This window comes from Channa argus, chromosome 2 (assembly GCF_033026475.1).
Source record: "Channa argus isolate prfri chromosome 2, Channa argus male v1.0, whole genome shotgun sequence".
Taxonomy (NCBI): Eukaryota; Metazoa; Chordata; class Actinopteri; order Anabantiformes; family Channidae; genus Channa; species Channa argus.
The window spans coordinates 13,364,620-13,382,809 of NC_090198.1; the positions used below are offsets into that span (position 1 = coordinate 13,364,620).

General features: G+C 37.6%; 1 protein-coding gene across 3 annotated transcripts in view; it reads left to right on the forward strand.

Annotated features, from left to right (window-relative positions):
- Window positions 1–18,190, forward strand: part of LOC137116597 (protein kinase C-binding protein NELL1-like) — a 206,590-nt gene that overhangs the window by 139,097 nt on the left and 49,303 nt on the right. For all 3 annotated transcript variants that reach the window (XM_067495587.1, XM_067495590.1, XM_067495589.1), the window contains 2 exons: window positions 447–572; window positions 14,831–14,953. In XM_067495587.1, coding sequence (XP_067351688.1) covers window positions 447–572; window positions 14,831–14,953 — 249 coding nt within the window. The remainder of the gene's footprint in view (window positions 1–446; window positions 573–14,830; window positions 14,954–18,190) is intronic.

Consider the following 18,190-nt stretch of genomic DNA (forward strand, 5'->3'; position numbering starts at 1 on the left):
TTCTCTGCTGCTGCTCATGTCCACATAAATATGCTTTACTCCACATATAGCGTGCCTCATAACACCTCCCTTGTGTGTTTCATTAGCAATCATCCTGCTTGGTTAATGCCTCCCTGAGCTCCATGTTTCAATGCTCATACAGTGTTTTTCAAGCTACATTAGGAAAAGAGCCATTCTGTGTATGAAGAGAGGCTGTAATGTATCGTGACATTATCTGAACATTATAGACATCACGAAGGATGCAGCTCTCACTGATCTCCTCTATCCTCTGGAGTGTGTCTTTCCTTATTTAATCTGCTTTCTCTGATCCTTTCGACATCTTTGTTTGCCTGTCCTCTCCCTTCCTCTGCTCTCCGAGTCTCCTCAACATCTCGTTTGTTTCTGGAAACACTGAAATGTATATACTTGTTAATCCACGGTTCTGTATCTGCTTTGTTTGTCCACAGATATTGATGAATGTGCCACCCAGATGCATTACTGTCAGTCGAACACGGTGTGTGTCAACCTGCCCGGCAGCCATCGCTGTGACTGTCTGCCAGGCTTCATCAGAGTGGACCAATACTCCTGCACCGGTATTTCTACATGCATGCAAACACAACACTGCATCACTAGGTCTTAGAACATAATGGCCAACACATCAGCTCTGGGGTCAGAACCTGCTGTCAGCTCAAACTGATAGTTAGCTCCTCTTTTTGTAAAGTAAAAAAATCTGCTGAACTAAATAAAATTTCTGATCCAATGTATAATGTCGCTGGAAGCTGTTTGGCAGTTTTCCGAAATGGGCTGGAAAGGTTTACTGTGTCAGTGTGTTTACGGGTGTACAGCGTTCAGTCTTTCCATTCCATGTTAGCCGATCTATTCATACTGTAGGCATGGCAGTGTTACCTGCTAGGTGGAGAGCTTTGGTGCAGACTGAACTTTTACATTAAATGAATAATTAAAGTTTTGGTACAGAGTTTTATCAGAGGCAGAGGGTAAATCCATAATCCCGGCTACTTTGCCTTTTCACTCAGCACTATCTGCTAAACAAGCACGTTTTTGGTTCAAAGCGCATTGATGTAACAATGAATAGATGGACACTGATTGGTGGAATTTCAATAAAATTCATCCTCTGGGTAACTTTCATCCATTATTTTGTGAAATATAATGATTTTCAGTGATCCCCTACTTTTGCATGTAGCCTCATCAGATCCAAGTTTTCTTTGTCCAATTTCTTGCATGGCCAGACTTCTGCATTCCCTCGAGCTTTAGCTTGTAATGATGTGTTAAAGGGTGTCAAACATTAAGTGCTAATCAGCACATTGACATTGTTATTGTCAGCATATTAGCATTTCCAGTAGCTGAAAGCTACACTCTGCCTATATGTACAACACCAAAGAGCCACTGATGAGGCTGAATTCATCTCTTGGCTCAGACATGAAATTTATATTGTGGGTTATATCACAATTAAAACAGTGTTGTCACAGTTATGACATTTACCAATTTGCACTTCAGAGTTCAGCTGTGGTAAACATCAGGACATAGGGTGTTTCATCTTTGCGACAATGTACATAGAAAAATCTTACAGTAAATATACCATTATCACATTGTAATAGTGTGATACAAGTACTGTAATAGCATGTATTATCAACAAAACTATAAAACATGTTTCACACTATAAATATAACTTAATTTTATTGTTATTGCTTTTGCATGGATGTTTATTTATTTCACAACCATAAAATTAAAGTACCTCTGTATTAAATTTCCTGAGCTGCTCCTAAAGATTACCAATAGCTATGATCTAGGCATATTCTAAAGGACCAGTTAAAATTAAATCAAATACCAATTTTGTTTTGCCCTTTTTTATTCTGCTGCTATGCTTCTTAACCTTGGCGTCTCTTCTTCTTTTTCGCTGGTGTGCTCCTATTTAAATGTACATAGTTACATTTCAAGTTAAGATTCCTGTGCTGATGAAAACAAAATACGTGAATTAATGAAGTTGTCTGCTACATGGTGACTCTTCTACTGCACTGACATTTGCTGTTGTTTTCACTCTGGCCCTTATCAGTGTTCAATGATTCCTAAACACGTTAGAAAATGGTAGCTGCCGTCAGCTGCTTGCCACACGTGTCTCCAGCTATGGTGCTAACTCTTTTGTTCTTAAAAAAAACTGTCCAGAGACATGAATGCAAACTGATTGGTGAATACCCCAGTGTCCTTTTAAAGGGTGGGAGAATCAGGGTATGGTCGAACAAGAATGGGTGATTGCAGCCATTCAACTATTTAATGGCTCATCTGCCATAAATATTCACATTAAAAATACTGCATTCTGCCTCTTCTACATCCCTGACCTTCTCATATGTGAATGTCAGAGCAAAGTATAGAAACAGTGTCACCAACACAAATTACCTACTTTAACAACATAATGCATGTTTTGCCCAAGTGTATGTCAGTGACACCTGTTCTGGCATAGCTGCTGTACAGTGTTTTTTTTTTTTTCTTAGGGGGGTTTGGAGTAGCATGTTTTTTTAAGAGTGAATAGGATGTGCTTGGTTGCTGCTCAGTGCTTTCTCAGGAGAAACATTCTTTAATTAGCTCAGAGTTGGCAGCCACGCAGGGACAGGGATCCATGGACAATCAATCTATTTTGCAGCATGTAAACTGTCCTGGCGGTTGACTGAGTGCCCAAGGAGCACTCTCTACATCTGCTGGGAAAGATAAATACTCTCTGTGTGTCCTTTTCCTCTTCCTGCTTCTCCTTCAGCTTCTTCTTGGGGGCTTTAGATCCTTCACACGAATGTAAAGCAGTTGATGTTCACAGTAAAATGATTGCTCATATTTTACAACACTAACACGAATGCCCATTAGCTACTGTAATTGGCATATTGTGTTTGGCTCAGTATTGTTATTTTTTTATTGAAAGATAATTTTTGGTAATGATATTGTTGTCTCTGTGCAGAGCAGGACACACCAACACTGCAGATGCCAGTTTGCATTTAAACAATGGTATTTATGGGATGTTGGAGCATTGAATTAGCAAATAAAAGGGTATATATTGGGTGAAAACTGTGGCCAGATTCAAATGTAGCCAGATATTTAGTTTCCTGACAGATACAATATAGTGTATTTTAATTTCTGAATAAAATGTACTGGATGTACAGTAACAGTTCAAAATTAACATTAAACCTACAAGTGTGTAAAAAGTGAAAGGGTCTAACTTCTAAAGCCAAAGTATATTGTAAAGAATGGAAAATAACAATACCCTGAACAGAGCCTAAGGGAATACACTATCCTGCACTCTGCTCATGTTCTTCGCCAGACTTTGTCAGAAGGCAAGTGAGAGACTGAAGTGAACTGTAAGAGGATTCTATGGTCCAAGACCGAAAATTGAGCACTTTGACCATCACACTAGATGTTAGGCTGGTGAAGACTTCAGACAACAATTGTAAGAACAGAAGTTTGTACCTCTTACATGGGTGTCCCCCTCACTTGTCCCCTTCTTTGCATGGATTTACACATGTGCCATATTTCATCATTCAATGACTTGTTAATGTTCTTGCGCCTGCTTTTCAGGAATGTTTTTCCACAGTTGTTTACAGTGTTCTTTTGTCTTTATACTGCAGTTTATACATTTTTAAATCTAATGCTTTAGTTTAGAGACCGTCACTTACAGTAGGCACCTGAATTTATTGTCTGCCTCTTTGTATTATTGCTACATTTTTGTTGGTAAAAAGTTTGAGGAAAGGAGAAAGCATCGAAGAAGGTTTCAGGTGTACAGGGCATCATGGAGGACACAGGTTTAACAGTATATCAGAATCTAGTCTTTAATAACTATTTGGGTGTGAATTTAATTTTCCATTAATTTACCTAATTTCTTTGTACGTAGAAAGGGTTTTTGTGTTTGTCTGTGTATAGAGGCTTTCGCGTGAATGTAAAATGCATGATCTAACTGTTCCACGGTTGTCACTTAGAGGTTAGTGACTATAGGGTGACATCAATACCTGTCCTTAGTCAGACATAGAGAAGTCAGCTGAATTGTGACAGGCCAGCAGAACACAGATAAGACACAGCGACTGCAGAAGAAATGTTTTATAAAATCACTGCTGGCAGTAATTTGTTTGTTCATACCTTTTTAGGCTGCTGTGTGTGTGTTTAGTGTATGAATCTTTAGGCAGCTTGTCGGAGCTTCATCCACCCACAAATGTACATCACCATAGGCACCACATACTCAATACAAATGTATTCTCGGTATCACAATGTGATCAGCTCATTCCTCAGACAAATAAAATGTCACCTATAGGACTTTTTCCCAACACGTCATGTATCACCTTTCGGTTTGGACACTTTCAGCCTCATCTCTATTTCTCTCTCCTGCTTTGTGGAGTAGTCTGTCCTTTGCGAAGACAGCACCCGGTAAACAATGGGAGGCTGCAGTAATTGTGGTTCCACTTGATTTCACCTCTGTGGATGCTGGCAGGCAGTTCTGGACAGAGGAGAGAAAAGAGCCTGCAGGAAGAGTGAGGGTCGAGTATACCTCACCTTCTCAAAATGCTACAGAACTGTTGCCACAACCATGTTTATGCAGCCCAGATAAATTCACAGCTCATGGTTAGACCAGGTTCAAATAAGATTTGGTAGGACTATATTAAGTAAATGTAATTCAGAACTGATTATGTGTATTCTGTATAATTCCAAGGATTTTCTGTCATTATCTCTTGAGCACAAAACACTGAACTTCCTTGAGATCAAACTGGTGTGATGCTTTCAGAATATACTTGAAATTAGTGTTCAAGCTCTTCAACATTTTTTTTCTTCCTTTTGTTAATTAAAAAAACTAAAATGAATCACTTCACAGATAATCACACTACCTAAAAAGTGGGTGTGTGCTTTTGCCTTTTACAGCTCTGATCATGATTATTTTAAGGCTACAGTCTAATTAATTCTTATTAATGTTCTGATAGTGTCATTTCTGCCTGTAATGCTAAATAGCTCCAAATAATCAGCAGCAATAACTCCTGCATCTTTCCTCAGATTCTAATGTTAACAGTGGTAGGTAGTGCTTGCAAAACATTTACTACCTACAAAAAATCAATCAGACAAATGCAAACTGCTAGAACACATCCATTGAGGCCACAGGCTATATATGTTTATTTGTAAAGATGTTCCAGACAGTTAGTTCTGGGATATTGGAACAGGTTTACTGACTAGAAAGGGCATTTATAAAGTAGAACAAAATGTGGATGCATGTGTAGATGTGTAGATGATGCTACTGTTTATCCTTATTTATCTTTACGATGCCATGCAAGCAAAGGTCAAGCGTTTTAACCCGTGGAAATTTATTATGATGTCTGATTTCAGTTTGTGTTGTCTGTCATACGTAAAGGAAATAGTTATCTGCTCCCCACTTATTTTATGATCTCTGAGTTTTAGAGGGATAATTTTTTTGTTTGTTTGTTTGTTGTTTTTTTGGTTTGTTTTGTTTCTTGTTTTCTTCCTTTTTTTTTTGCATTTAGCAGGCTCAGATACGGTTCACAGTTTAGATTAAACTGCTGGGATAGGAGGTTTGATTTCCTTTGTTCTGTAAAGAAAACCTTCAATAGCAGGTTTATCTCATGCCTAAAATGAATGCCTCTTTTATTAGATCCTGCAGCTTTGCAGACAATTTGACTGGCAGACTTTGAAGCCAACCGAGTATTTAATCTTAAAGACCTCAGTGACTGCCTATTTCTCTTAGTGGCTCAACCAGCTAAGAAATGTTACAATTAAGGAAGAAGGCTAAGTTTCCTGCATCTTTTGAAAGACTTAAACACATAATAGTTATCCTGTATTTGGAATAGTCTGAAGATTGTAACAGGTACTGTAACTCATTAGTGTATGCTGTATGACTGACTTAAAGAAGATAAACGTTAATTTCATGTGTACTAGAAATGCCGCATCTTCCCCAAAACACATATGTTTAATGACATTTACATCGAATCCCATTATAATGAATATGGATCCCAAATGTGACGTGCCTGGAAACCCACACTGACCTCTGTATATACATAAACTTCAATAAATGGAGGTCATTGAGTCAGACTGGCTCTGTACCAGTTTAATAAGCCCATCGAACACACCTTGGGAAGGAGGCAGAGAAGTTTTATTTGGTCCTCATCTTCAGCCATTTATATTTTTCACAGAGACACTGGTTTTTTTATTTAGCTTCCTCACATAGGTTTGATGTAAGAAATGTTTCTTCCTCTTCACCGGCAGAGTGTACAACCATCAAGAGTAATGTTTGTTCTCATGTTACCCTCCTCTGTCTCTTCTTTGAGCTATAATCTTAGTGTTCCCCTCAGTTGATACACGTGAAAACAATATTTATAAAAAATAATGCTGTGTGGCTTTGGAATGAATGTTTATTCAATTGTAGCCTAAGCATCTTCATTGCCTTGAGATGTATATTTGGTAAATATATTAAATTATCTCGCTGGGTCTGAGCTGCTGCACACAGAGGATGTGAACAGGGTGGTCACGACAACATAAACCAGATCAAATGCTAATGCCACTAAAGCAGTGTCTGGAATACATGATAGAAATTAACATATTTGCAGCTTAATGAGAAGTACTTGTGTTTTAAAGTGCGAGGTCTTTAGTACTTCATATTATTAATAACATGCAATTGAAACACACACTTAGCATCCTGAAGGATTTCTCGTCTGGTGTCACTGCCTCTGCTTCTTTGCTTGATTTCATTGCATATAAAGAACTTCTGTATTATCACTGCTTCTTCCGATATGAAAACTTTAAATCCTTATAAATCCAATTACCTATAATTGTGTGTGTGTGTGTGTGCGGTGTGTGTGCGGTGTGTGTTTTGATGCATAGGTGAATTAGAAGCATATTGTAAAGCAAAAGCAAAAGTGCTACATAAATGTAAAGAAAAAGTTGTGATTTGAATCTGATGTTGCTATTTATGTTTGAGCAGTACAGTCACAGCATCTGTTTCTGTCAGCATCATTTCTGTCTTCACAGCAACAACAAAGGCCTTTTGTGCCTTACATTCATCAGATAGCCACACAACTCCAAAACTAACACGAATGTTGCTCCATATCTCTGTCCAGGGTGTATGACAGCTGGATGACAGCTGGGATAGGCTCCAGTCCCCCCACGACCCTGAGCAGGAGAAGCGGTTAATATAATGGATTGATGTATGCTCCATATCAGCTGGATGTTTAAATGGGAAACTGGTAGCTAACACTTATTACTTAACAATTTTACAGTACATCATATGAGGATAATTTCTCAGGGTTGTGAGCATGTTCACGCTGCCCTTAAGTGGGTGAAAAATCTGGTAATGGATTATGGATGCAGCTAAGGTTAAGAAAACACAAAACTATGTGCTTAAAGTATCAGTATGCAACATTTTTTAAATATTTCTTTAATAGAAATATGCTCCATAACTTATAGAGAGGTGGTTTTAAGCCTCAGGTGACACAGACTCACTCAACAGCACTAACAGCAGTGCTGACGGTCTGCTTATAAAAGTTTTTCATCGAGGTTCACCCTCCTCGTCTCAAAGTCAGACACGAAATACTTGAAAATGGAAATGCTTACAGTTGCAAACAAAAGTATGTCAATCTTTTGCACAGATTTTTTATCCTGTCAGCAACTCTATCAGGTCAAGGTTTGGGCTCTGATATAGCTGCTCTAAAAGGCCATTCTCTTCTGCAGTAATTCATGTTCATTATTCTGCTGCATCTCCCAATCTACACTGAGTTTCAGCTGGCAGTCTGCCACCCTGATTGTATCCTGTAGTACAGGGGTTCTCAACCCTAGTCCTTCTGCCTTGCTTGTTTTCTGCCCTCCCCATTACTGGTTACCTGGGTCAGGTGTTTACAGTCATTCATAAGCTGGAAAGATACCAGTTGTCTACCACAATCTTCAGCTTTTTCCTGACCAAACTGTTCCAGTGAATTACTTCTAGGGATCACCCACTAGGGAGCTTTCCCAAGAACTACAAACCTTAAAGGGCTCCTTTTCTGTTTGCATTTAATATCAAAACTAGCAGTCCATAATGGGAGGTCAAAAATTATAACAGCCTTGAGTGTGGATCAAACACTTCACTCTGACCACAGCACTGGCTGTTCTCCCCGAGGGAGAACTACCCTTACAGTCAGTCCTCTCTGAAGCTATTGTATGGGCTGCTAAGATGACCGTGATCTCACCTGGCAGAGCAGATCTAACAGATTTAACTGTGCAAAAAAGATCAGATCGAATTTACCAAAAATTTGGATAAACTCACATCTTCTTCTTTATCTAGATTGTTACTTCCTCACGTGGAAACTGTCCGTACAGTTGTATAATAGCAGGATAGATAATAGAAGAGCAATCAGCATACAAATACATCACTCACAGAGTTTATTTTGCTGAGAAAATTCCAACTCAGTAGGAGCTAAAAAAGGCTTCTCAAAATGGCATTTTAAGCACTATTATCATTTCTACTTGCTGCAGTCTTGACCTTTGCTAATTGTTCTGATAAGGACGAAGACGTTCCTCCAGTTTGAAAATGGGTATTGACTGAACATACCTGTTCACTGTGAAGATGATGATTCATGTTGTTATGCAGTGGCCTTTTTACAACATATACAGTATAGTAATGCATGTTTTTTCCCAAACAATCAGTTTTATAAAATATTTTTTCCATAAAATTGCTGTTATGTAGTGTCATTGTGCTTTTTAGAAATTTATCATTCCAATGGGTTAAATACTTTTTTTTTTGCCACCCAGGGTAGATTACTGCAGGAAAATCTAAAGAAATTCTCATCTCTCTCAAATTTGATGGCGGCCCTTCAGGCTAAATACTTTGATAGCCAGTCAATATTTTTTCCCATGTGACACAGAACAGATCACTGCTGAGTTCACATTACGTCAAGGTGAGTAGCAAGGCTGAGACAGACAGCAAGCATGACGACTTTGCGATGGCAAATAAAAGACAGAAAAAATCCTTGGAAAATTCTGCCGTGCTCTGTTCTTTTTTATGGGCTTGTTACTGGTCATTAAATTTTACATTACTGAAGTGTTCTGCTTGATTTTACTGAATGGGAGCATGGTAGGTGCTTAACAGACGAGGGCATGCTTTAGAAATTTATTATGCAAAGTAAAAGTGAATCATGAGGTGTTGGTTTTGCTCATAGATCCAATTATACACATAGTCGGTCTCTTTTTATAAGTTTTAGAGATGATCTGAAAAAGAGGTTCTGGGCACTAGGGAAAAAGTCTGACCAAGAGTGCAAAACCCAGTTACCTCCAGTCTGACAAAGAAAACCCAAAATTATTCAAACTTGAGCTGCAAGAAGCACAGAACTTTTGGCGTTTTTGTGTCAAATGACTGATTATTTCAGCCCTTATCTTTTGCATGACTGCTTTTACTAATAATTCAATAACAAACTTTCTGGTGTACCCAAGGGATATGCAGATCTCTAATTTATAAATATCTAGGTATATATATATCCCTTGAGTGCACTAGAAGATTTTTTTAAATTAACATCTGCCCGTTCCTGCCTTGCATCTTTTCAGAATGATGAGGATATAGCTGTGTACGGTTTTGTTGTCTCTTGCTTTTATTAAAACTTGAGCCATTTATAAAATGTAATGATTCTAATTGGCTGGCACCAAGAGTTAGAAAACCAAATTTGTCTAATAATAGGGACTAGTAAGGGTGTAAGTGAGACATATTTACAGGTAATTTGCTTGTGTTTTCATAAGTAATTATCACATTCTTTTTTTTTTTTTTTGAGTAATAAAAATGTTTTGTGACATATGTTCAAACACCATATTGAATCATGAATAATGCAATCTACAAAATGTTGTCTTTGGCACAGACTACATTGACTTTACACTGCATCACAGATACTTAAGTTACCAATGTGAATAACATTATCAATAAATGTAGCTAGTAAGTTTGTTTTTTATACACACAACAAATTACAGAGAGAACAACAGTCCAGAAATCTGTAATTATGGCATACAAAAACCTTTTAAATATAAATGTGAAGACTGTAAAATGCATCATAAGTACCTCAAAAAATATTAATCTGAGCATTTTCCTAAAAAGTCCAATGGCCAAAAGTGTAACGAAGCAACCCAGTTTCTTTAGCATAGCATACTGTATATGCAGCTAAATTACACACATAAATACAGTTTTGTGAGGTGTGTATTGTAATGGTGGTGATTTGATTGTGTTTCTCTATTTCCAACATTTTCTTTCATATGTGAGGTTTGTATTGTCAAAGAGTGATGCTAATTTCTTAATTTGCTGTTTTTTTGCCTATTTGCATTAGTTTTTTTAATTTTTTTATTTTTCTGGTTGCAGTGTATTAAGGTCTCAGGTCAACTGTAGTTAACCCTGTAGTAAACAATAAATGATTGAAGGAAAGTGAGTTCAGATACAGCTCGATATCTAACCTGCATTTAGCAATGAGAAGGATTTGATTTGTCCAAGTACTTCCGTGAAATAGAGAAATCCACTTCCAACCTCAGTGATGCCTCCCATCTTCCCATTACAGTGTAGGAGCCACAGTGAGTGTGTCGTCCTCTGTCCATGGTTCTGATGATAATACATTACACGTGATTATCTCAGCACTTCGGGGAGGGGGGTGACCTCAGCATGGTCAGACCTGACACTGCATCACTGTGTAATCATCACTAATTAGACTGAAGCGGACAGAAACAGGCACTGTCATCTCCTGGGGAATCAGTTAGCTTACTACTGTAATAACTTTTTTAGTGACACAATCATTCATCTCTGGGTTATGTTATTGTGTTGTAGAAGAGAAAATCACCCATTGGATACTCTAACTGGTAGATCTTATCAATCTCTAATGGTTATTGCGTTCCATTTATTACGCTGCCAGAGCTGTAATTTATTTTTCAGTCCGCCCGCTGACAACAGCTAGCGCTGCTAATTTTGACACAAATGTAGAAGTACAGTAAAATTCAGTTCCTCCAGTGATTGTTAGATAAAAAAAGAAAAAAGTAATAAATGTTATATTGAAGCTGCATTAAGCACATTTCTTTTCGACATTTAATCATTTCATCAAATAGACCTATGCTCCACCCATATAATATGACAGCACATTTATCACATAGACTTTGGCCACAACAATGGTTGCAGCATTCAAATCTAAAATGATAGCACTTCTTATACAGTCATTAGCATAACAGGCAACAGTGTCACTCTCAAACACATTTACACCCTTTTTTACATTCTTCAAGTACAATATCTACCTATTTATCTGGTGGGTTTATGAGCCATCAGTGCTGGTCAGGACATCTGGCACCAGTCTTGTGGCCATTTGGAAGTGCGGGAAAATAAAATGAGGGAGTTTATAGCCTGTACGCATTGAGCTGTTTAAAAAAAATCTGCCAACACACTAATCCCAGTTCATTTAGAGTTGGGTCACATAGTGTACACTAGATGATTTGTTCTGTTTGTGATGGGTAAAGTTAAAGTTGATATGGTTGATGATTAGTTAGTCCACCCCAGCTGTATAGAGGAAGAAGACTCCACAGCAACAGCAGCTTCAGCATCTGTTACACCGGATACCACAGAACTGCAGTGCAATCAGACATGTTCTGGCAGAACTCAAAGTTCGGTGTACAGTAGCGTACGGTGCACATACAGTAGTTGCACACAGGAGACAGAAGCAAATAGACTCGAAGTCTGAATAGACAATTCAGGACACAGGTGCTGTACATAGAGTACATAAACTTAGTCTGACTTACAAGTTATTACAAGGCAGTCTGGACAGAAATTAATCTCACACAAACCTACAGTGACAGAAATTACATTTCTGTTGTCGGATATATGAGTCTTTATCTTTGTGTTTTTTTTCCCCCTTTTGTCCATTGCACTTTCTACTTTTGGACAGTTTGGACAATTTAAAAAAAATACAAAAAACATCAAGCTGGGCATTGAAAAACCAATGACAATATACAATATATTTTTAAATGATACAAGAGCTAACAAGCAGCCATTAGCTCATCGAGAATGTAATCATTTTACTTTTTCTCTATTACTGTATTAGCCTATTTTTTATATCCCTTCACATAAACTCATACACATCACAACAGCACTGTTGACATTCACTTTAACATTATAGTTCAACATGCAGAGGAAATTATAAGGAAGAGAACAGCTAAATAATTTCTCTGTGAGGCTACGCGAGCACCACTCATTAATTAGGAGAAATGTATCAGTCATGAATCCCACCAAAGCTTTTGCATATTTGTGTTTTTTGTGTGTGTGTATCTTGTGGGTGGAGGAAGCCTCAGGCCAGGTCCTGAATGGCACTTAAAACACAGTTTATGGTTTGATATAAAAATTCTTTAGCAGAGCAGCTGTGTTGTAGTCCCCACCATGGCATCGTCAGTGGGTGCCTTTTAATGTATTATTTATTATCTTAAATCAATTAAGATTCCAATTGAAAATGCATTAATTTTAGATACTAGCTCAGCAAGGCAGACTTAAATCAATAAACACGTTGCCAAGAACCAATTAGCCCCATATTTAAAAGCTAGAGATATTCATAATCATTATTTTATGTCGTCATAATTATGTTATTTAAAAATGCATGAATCTTATTTCCTATTTTGTCTAATAGGAAAATGGGTTGTGGTGGCCTCAGGTCAGCCCCTGAGGATCCTTTTAAGGGTAATCAAACTTGGGCCTAATTACTGGAACATGTAGCATGTCATGTGCAATATGTTGGGTTTTGCAGTAATTACCAAGCTGCAGCAGGTTGGCGCAGTTTTGAGTTTGAGTCCTGACATTGTTCTTGCCAGTTCACTGACACACTGTGAGGTCTTGCAAGGACACTTGTCATTGTTAACGATATTAGTGTCACCTATGCTTTTTCTTTTGTGATATGTCAAAGTCTGTACTATAAAAAGTGTTTCTCTTTGATATTCTAATTGAAGATATGGTCAACAACAAGAAGACTTAAATCTATAAGCATCCTGCCAAAAAGCAAAGAATCCAACATTTATAAGCAACTAAGATTCTTAGTTATCATTACATGTTGCTTTAATTATGTCATTTAAAATAATTGTATGAATCTACTGATAAGGCCACACTATCGAAAGGCCCCACAGAAAGCGAATCACAAGGAGGTGGATCAGGCAGGGTGGCATGTATATAGTAAACAGGACTTTACCACCACAGAACCGTTTAACTGTTTAAATCCCTTATGATGTTAAGTTTAGGCAAAAAAGGGAAACGGCTTAAGGTTAGAAAAAGATTGTGGATTTGTTTAAAGTTATTAAACACACTGTTGCTGAGTGTTGTACTGTAAAATACAAAATTTTATAATGTTGGCATAATAAAGGCATTTGCAAATTGCTATTTTTGTTTGTTATTACCTTTATCTCCTGTATGTTATGTAAAAAGAAACCACATTTGAATTTGCAGTTTAGTTAAGTAGAAACATAATTGTGAAGTCAGGAATTTTTAGTAAACATCTAGAAGACAAAGCTAAAGTTTTTCCATGCACCTTAATCACACATTGCCTACAGTATATAAAATCCATCTTTGTGCTGGTCTTAGCTACCAGCAAATTGAAAAAAGGCAGCAGAGCAGTTTATGGTATTTATAATGTACAGCATGACATGACCCTGAACGTGGGCACACATACTGTACATCACTGTCTACGAGCATGTTCCTCAGCATTTTATGAATTAAATAAAAGAGGCTATATTTCACAATGCTGACCTTGCATCCTTTTTAAAAGCATCTCTCACTTTTATGGTCATATAATTTATGTAGCCTTTGACAGACTACTTAACTTTAATTTAAAGGATAAAAGGCAAATGTCAAAGTTGCACTTGACAGCAGAGCTAATGTTTGTCATCAGTTCCATAATCACCTTTAATGGAAGGCTATGCCAGAGGTTACCGGATATTTCTGTTTCTTTCAGAAGCCATTGTGAGATATTACACTAACCAAAATATGATAAACTATTAAACGCTTTATCCTCTCTTAAATTATACTGTAGAGATGGCTAAAGAATACTGTACTTTATAGTTGACATAACACATACCTACATGTAAGTTAGTCAGAGTTTTGATTTATAATTGCATTTTGCACACTGATACCACAAACACAATGTTTACAGATTCCACTTTGTAAAATAATAAACTGTAGAAACATTGATCTTTTCTTACTATTTAGAAAAAGAGTTGTGAGCAGGTTTGCAGTAGATATCTAGTTACTGGGTGGAGTACTAAAATAAGGTAACTGACCAATAAAGCCGCTGGAATTAGTGCTCTTAAAGCTTCTGAAAATCTTACCGTGTTTACATGATTTCGCAACTGCTAAGTGTCGATATATTGATGTTGTGTCCCTAGTCACAGGTATCTGAGCCAACATCATTAGGCTAATTGATGCTGATACTGAGCAATCAGCCAGCGCACCTGGTATGTATCAGCTGTTGCTCCTAACGCCTCTACCACCTGATGATGGTTTTAAAGGAAAACTACTGTAGGCTAGAAAAAGCAGCTGTGCCTTTGTTATAGTTTGCAGTAACTTACTTTATTTTGAATGTGCCAAGCACAACTGGTGTTTGGAAACATGGATGTTCACAAAGCTGGCTGTTGACAGAAGAAAAGCTCAGCTGTGGCCTTGTATTCTCAGCCAACTAGCTTGTTGACTGGCCTTTCATCAGTCGTGCTTCCATGGCTGCTCAGCTGAAAAAGAAATGAGCATTTTCCCAATGACCTCTCCCCATCTTTCACACGCACGCATACTCACACACTCACACTCCATACACCGCTTCTCTGACTGGAGTCTCTCTCCCTATCTCTCTCTCAGAGCATGACGAGTGTGCCAGCGGGCAAAATTTGTGTGATGAGAATGCCATCTGCACCAACACCATTCGAGGACACCTGTGTACCTGCAAGCCAGGCTACGTGGGCAATGGCACCATCTGCAAAGGTAAGTTCCTGCTTTTAAACAGCCCCAGATGCACAGACACACACACACAGGTACACACCCAGACCTTCCCCCACATCCTCTGATAGTGGCCCTTCCTCTGCTCCATAACATTATGGTCAGTCTGGTTCAGTCCTCCTTCATGTCACCTAACCAGGCAGCAGCTGCTGCAAAGATGATGAAAATTGATTCCGGACCAGTTTTAGCCTGTTTTTCTACAAGTGTGCCACCTCCCCCTTGCTACTTGCCCTGTTCCCTGTTGACCTGCAGCCACACCCAGATGCCTCGCCTGGTTGACCCTACAGTATCATACAGATGGAGGAAGGAAGCAGGGTAGGAATGACAAATTCTTTAGCGCCATTTGTGCATTTGTGTTTGGTATGCATATAATGGCTGAACAATATATATACAAAAATATATCTCTTTAATGAACCCCACATTCAACCGGCTGGATAGAGCTTTATTGTAACCTTAGTACTCTCCAGCCTAATAGCTAAAAGCAGTGGGTTGTTTGCTATTATCTTCAGAAAATGAAAACAGGGCCCATCAAAGATTAAATCAAAGTGGAAAAGTTCCATCATAAAATAAAATTAATAAATTCTGAAAGGGATACTCAGCATAGCACAGTAAGTATTAATGTTTTTATGTAATGTATCCTTTATTAAATCATATTTTAAGAAGTAATGTAGGTAACACTTCATGAATAAAATATTGCTGCATCGCCTGAATATCTAAAACATGTTTTACACTTCACTGGGACACGGTTTTAAAGATGTTCCAATTGTTTAAATGTTTCTGATCCTAATAATTCACTTAATCTTTTATTCTTAGTATAGACCGATTCATAGAATTTTGACTTTGTATGAAATGGTTGCCATATTTTTTTTTTATTTTACACATTAAAGGAGGTTTGTGTGATGTAAACTTTACCCTACAAACCGTACTTACTAAATTAAGAAATAATTGAATTGTTTTATTTTATTGTGCTTTTAAAGCCAATATCACAACACGTTATGTTTAGGATTGTAATACTGCCTACATCAAAGCACTGCATGTTAAAGTCCAGCTTTTAAAAGAGTGCACTGTCCAGTTTGTCTAAAAACAGGCTGCTGGCCATGTAAAGTGAGCTTCAACAGTTGCTATAACATCCTACATGAACTATGCAACCTAATGCTTGTTACTTGGTTTGAGGAGCTTGTCACAGTCAATACAGATGTCTTGCCAATACATGTTGGCTTTTGTCCAGAACTAAATATTTTCACTGGCTGATCAATTCAGAAATGTCAGCTTTAATAAACTCTCAGTTATGTTATTGGATTACAGCAGTCAGTGCTCTTCATTTTTTACAGCAAGTGTGACTTATTGCTGTTTTATTATACTAAAATGATTTTCCATTCTGGGGAAGTTGCACTGTGTTTAACAACTTCATTATCAAGGGGAAAAAAGAACAAACAAGCAAATGAAAAAAATTAAACTACATTTTTAGTGAGTAGATGTGAGATTAGATGCTGATAAAATGTTACTGAACCCAAACAGATACAGTATACTACAACAGATTCAGATCAGATTTAGTCTTTAAATACCTCATGTGGTGGCAATATTTTTGTACTGAGGAATGTTTTTTTTTGTTTTTTTGGTACTTTTTTACACGTTTCCTCTAAAAGGCAATACATTAACAAGAATAAGAAAAACACCAAGCACTCAGCGCACAGTTCAGCTGGTACTCTAATAGTAGAGGTTTTATATGCAGCCCCACTTATGTCTGGTGCTTAATTTGTAAATAATGATATCCCATGAGCTGACAAAAAGCCGTTTCATGTAATTTTCATAACTGCATGCTCATGTTTGGCTGTGTTTCAAGAGATGGAAGCACCAGTAAACTTAATTAAGCTTTGACTTTTCCGACTACTTAAACATGATCTCAGTAAACCTCCAGCAAAATATTACGCATCATGGGATATCAGTCAGTGTGAGGGAGCCAACATTACCAGATGAGACTGCAGGCTACAGAAAACTTCCATTCTGAGTCCACTGCAGCCTCTAAAAAGTCATTTTATTTCTCGTATGTTGTATTTTGATTTTTCTAAAAAACTGATGCATAATTTTAGTTCTTGTCTGGTACACTGATAACTGGCCAAGTGACTTAACAGATATTTGGTACATTTATCAACTACTTTAACAGAGGTAAAATCAAAACAAGGTTGATTTTGACCCTCCTGCCATGTTCCACCATGATTTCTCACTCATTTAGTCATGTTCTGTATCTGCACTGCTGCTCATTACCGTGACAACCAATAATGTTTTAATTAGAAAGACAGGACAGGGGAAAGCGTGTCAGTCATACCAATGATTAGCTATGGGAGGTGTTATTTGCTGATGTGGGTGGATCTATGTGTAAATGTGTAATAGTTTGAGAGTGAGAGCAAGAGGGGAAGGAGGTAGCGGTGGAGAATGACAGGCATAGGAAAAAGAATTAGGTGTGTCAAATTTCTCTCACCCTCCTACCCCTCTTTAACACAGCCATTAGGATGTGCGGCAGCTGGAAGGCAGGTCTAGAGGAGATCAATGCAATTTGCAGAGTGTCTTTCACACCGTTTCTCTCTCTGGATTGTCTCCAGGCTGATGCTACACAAAAACCCACATACACATGCAGATAAATAGGCAACAAGTGGCACTAGCTCCACATTTTTCACACTAGAAAGCATCATCAGTGTGCAGCTGATGGAATAGAGCGGCTAAAAGGGCAAATGTCTCCATCTATTTTTAAAATATGAATTATGGATTTGATTTAGAATGAAGGTTCTTAATGTGAATCAAAGACTCCACTTATGGTCTTGCTGGAATATGAGATGTGTGAGAAGTATGTGGGGACCTGAACCTTACATCAATGGTATCCAAACCAGTAATCCATCCATTTTCCATAACCATGGGCAAATATAGGCTTATACAACAGCCTCAAAACCTCTGGGTTGACTTTATTCAAGAGTTTGGCATCTGGTTGTGCGAACACACAGCAGGGTTTTGATTTATATTAAGTTCTTATTTAAATATTTAATATTAAAAGTTGATTTTCCAAGGTCTTTGTATAGCTCAAGGATTAAATAAAATATGATTGTAATAAAAATACAAAAAAAAAAGTTCTACATTGATTTGTAAATATGTAAGTACGGCATATGTTTTTGTGTCTGTGTTGAACACACAGATAAAACAATTCACATCTGCTGTAAATAGAAAATGAAA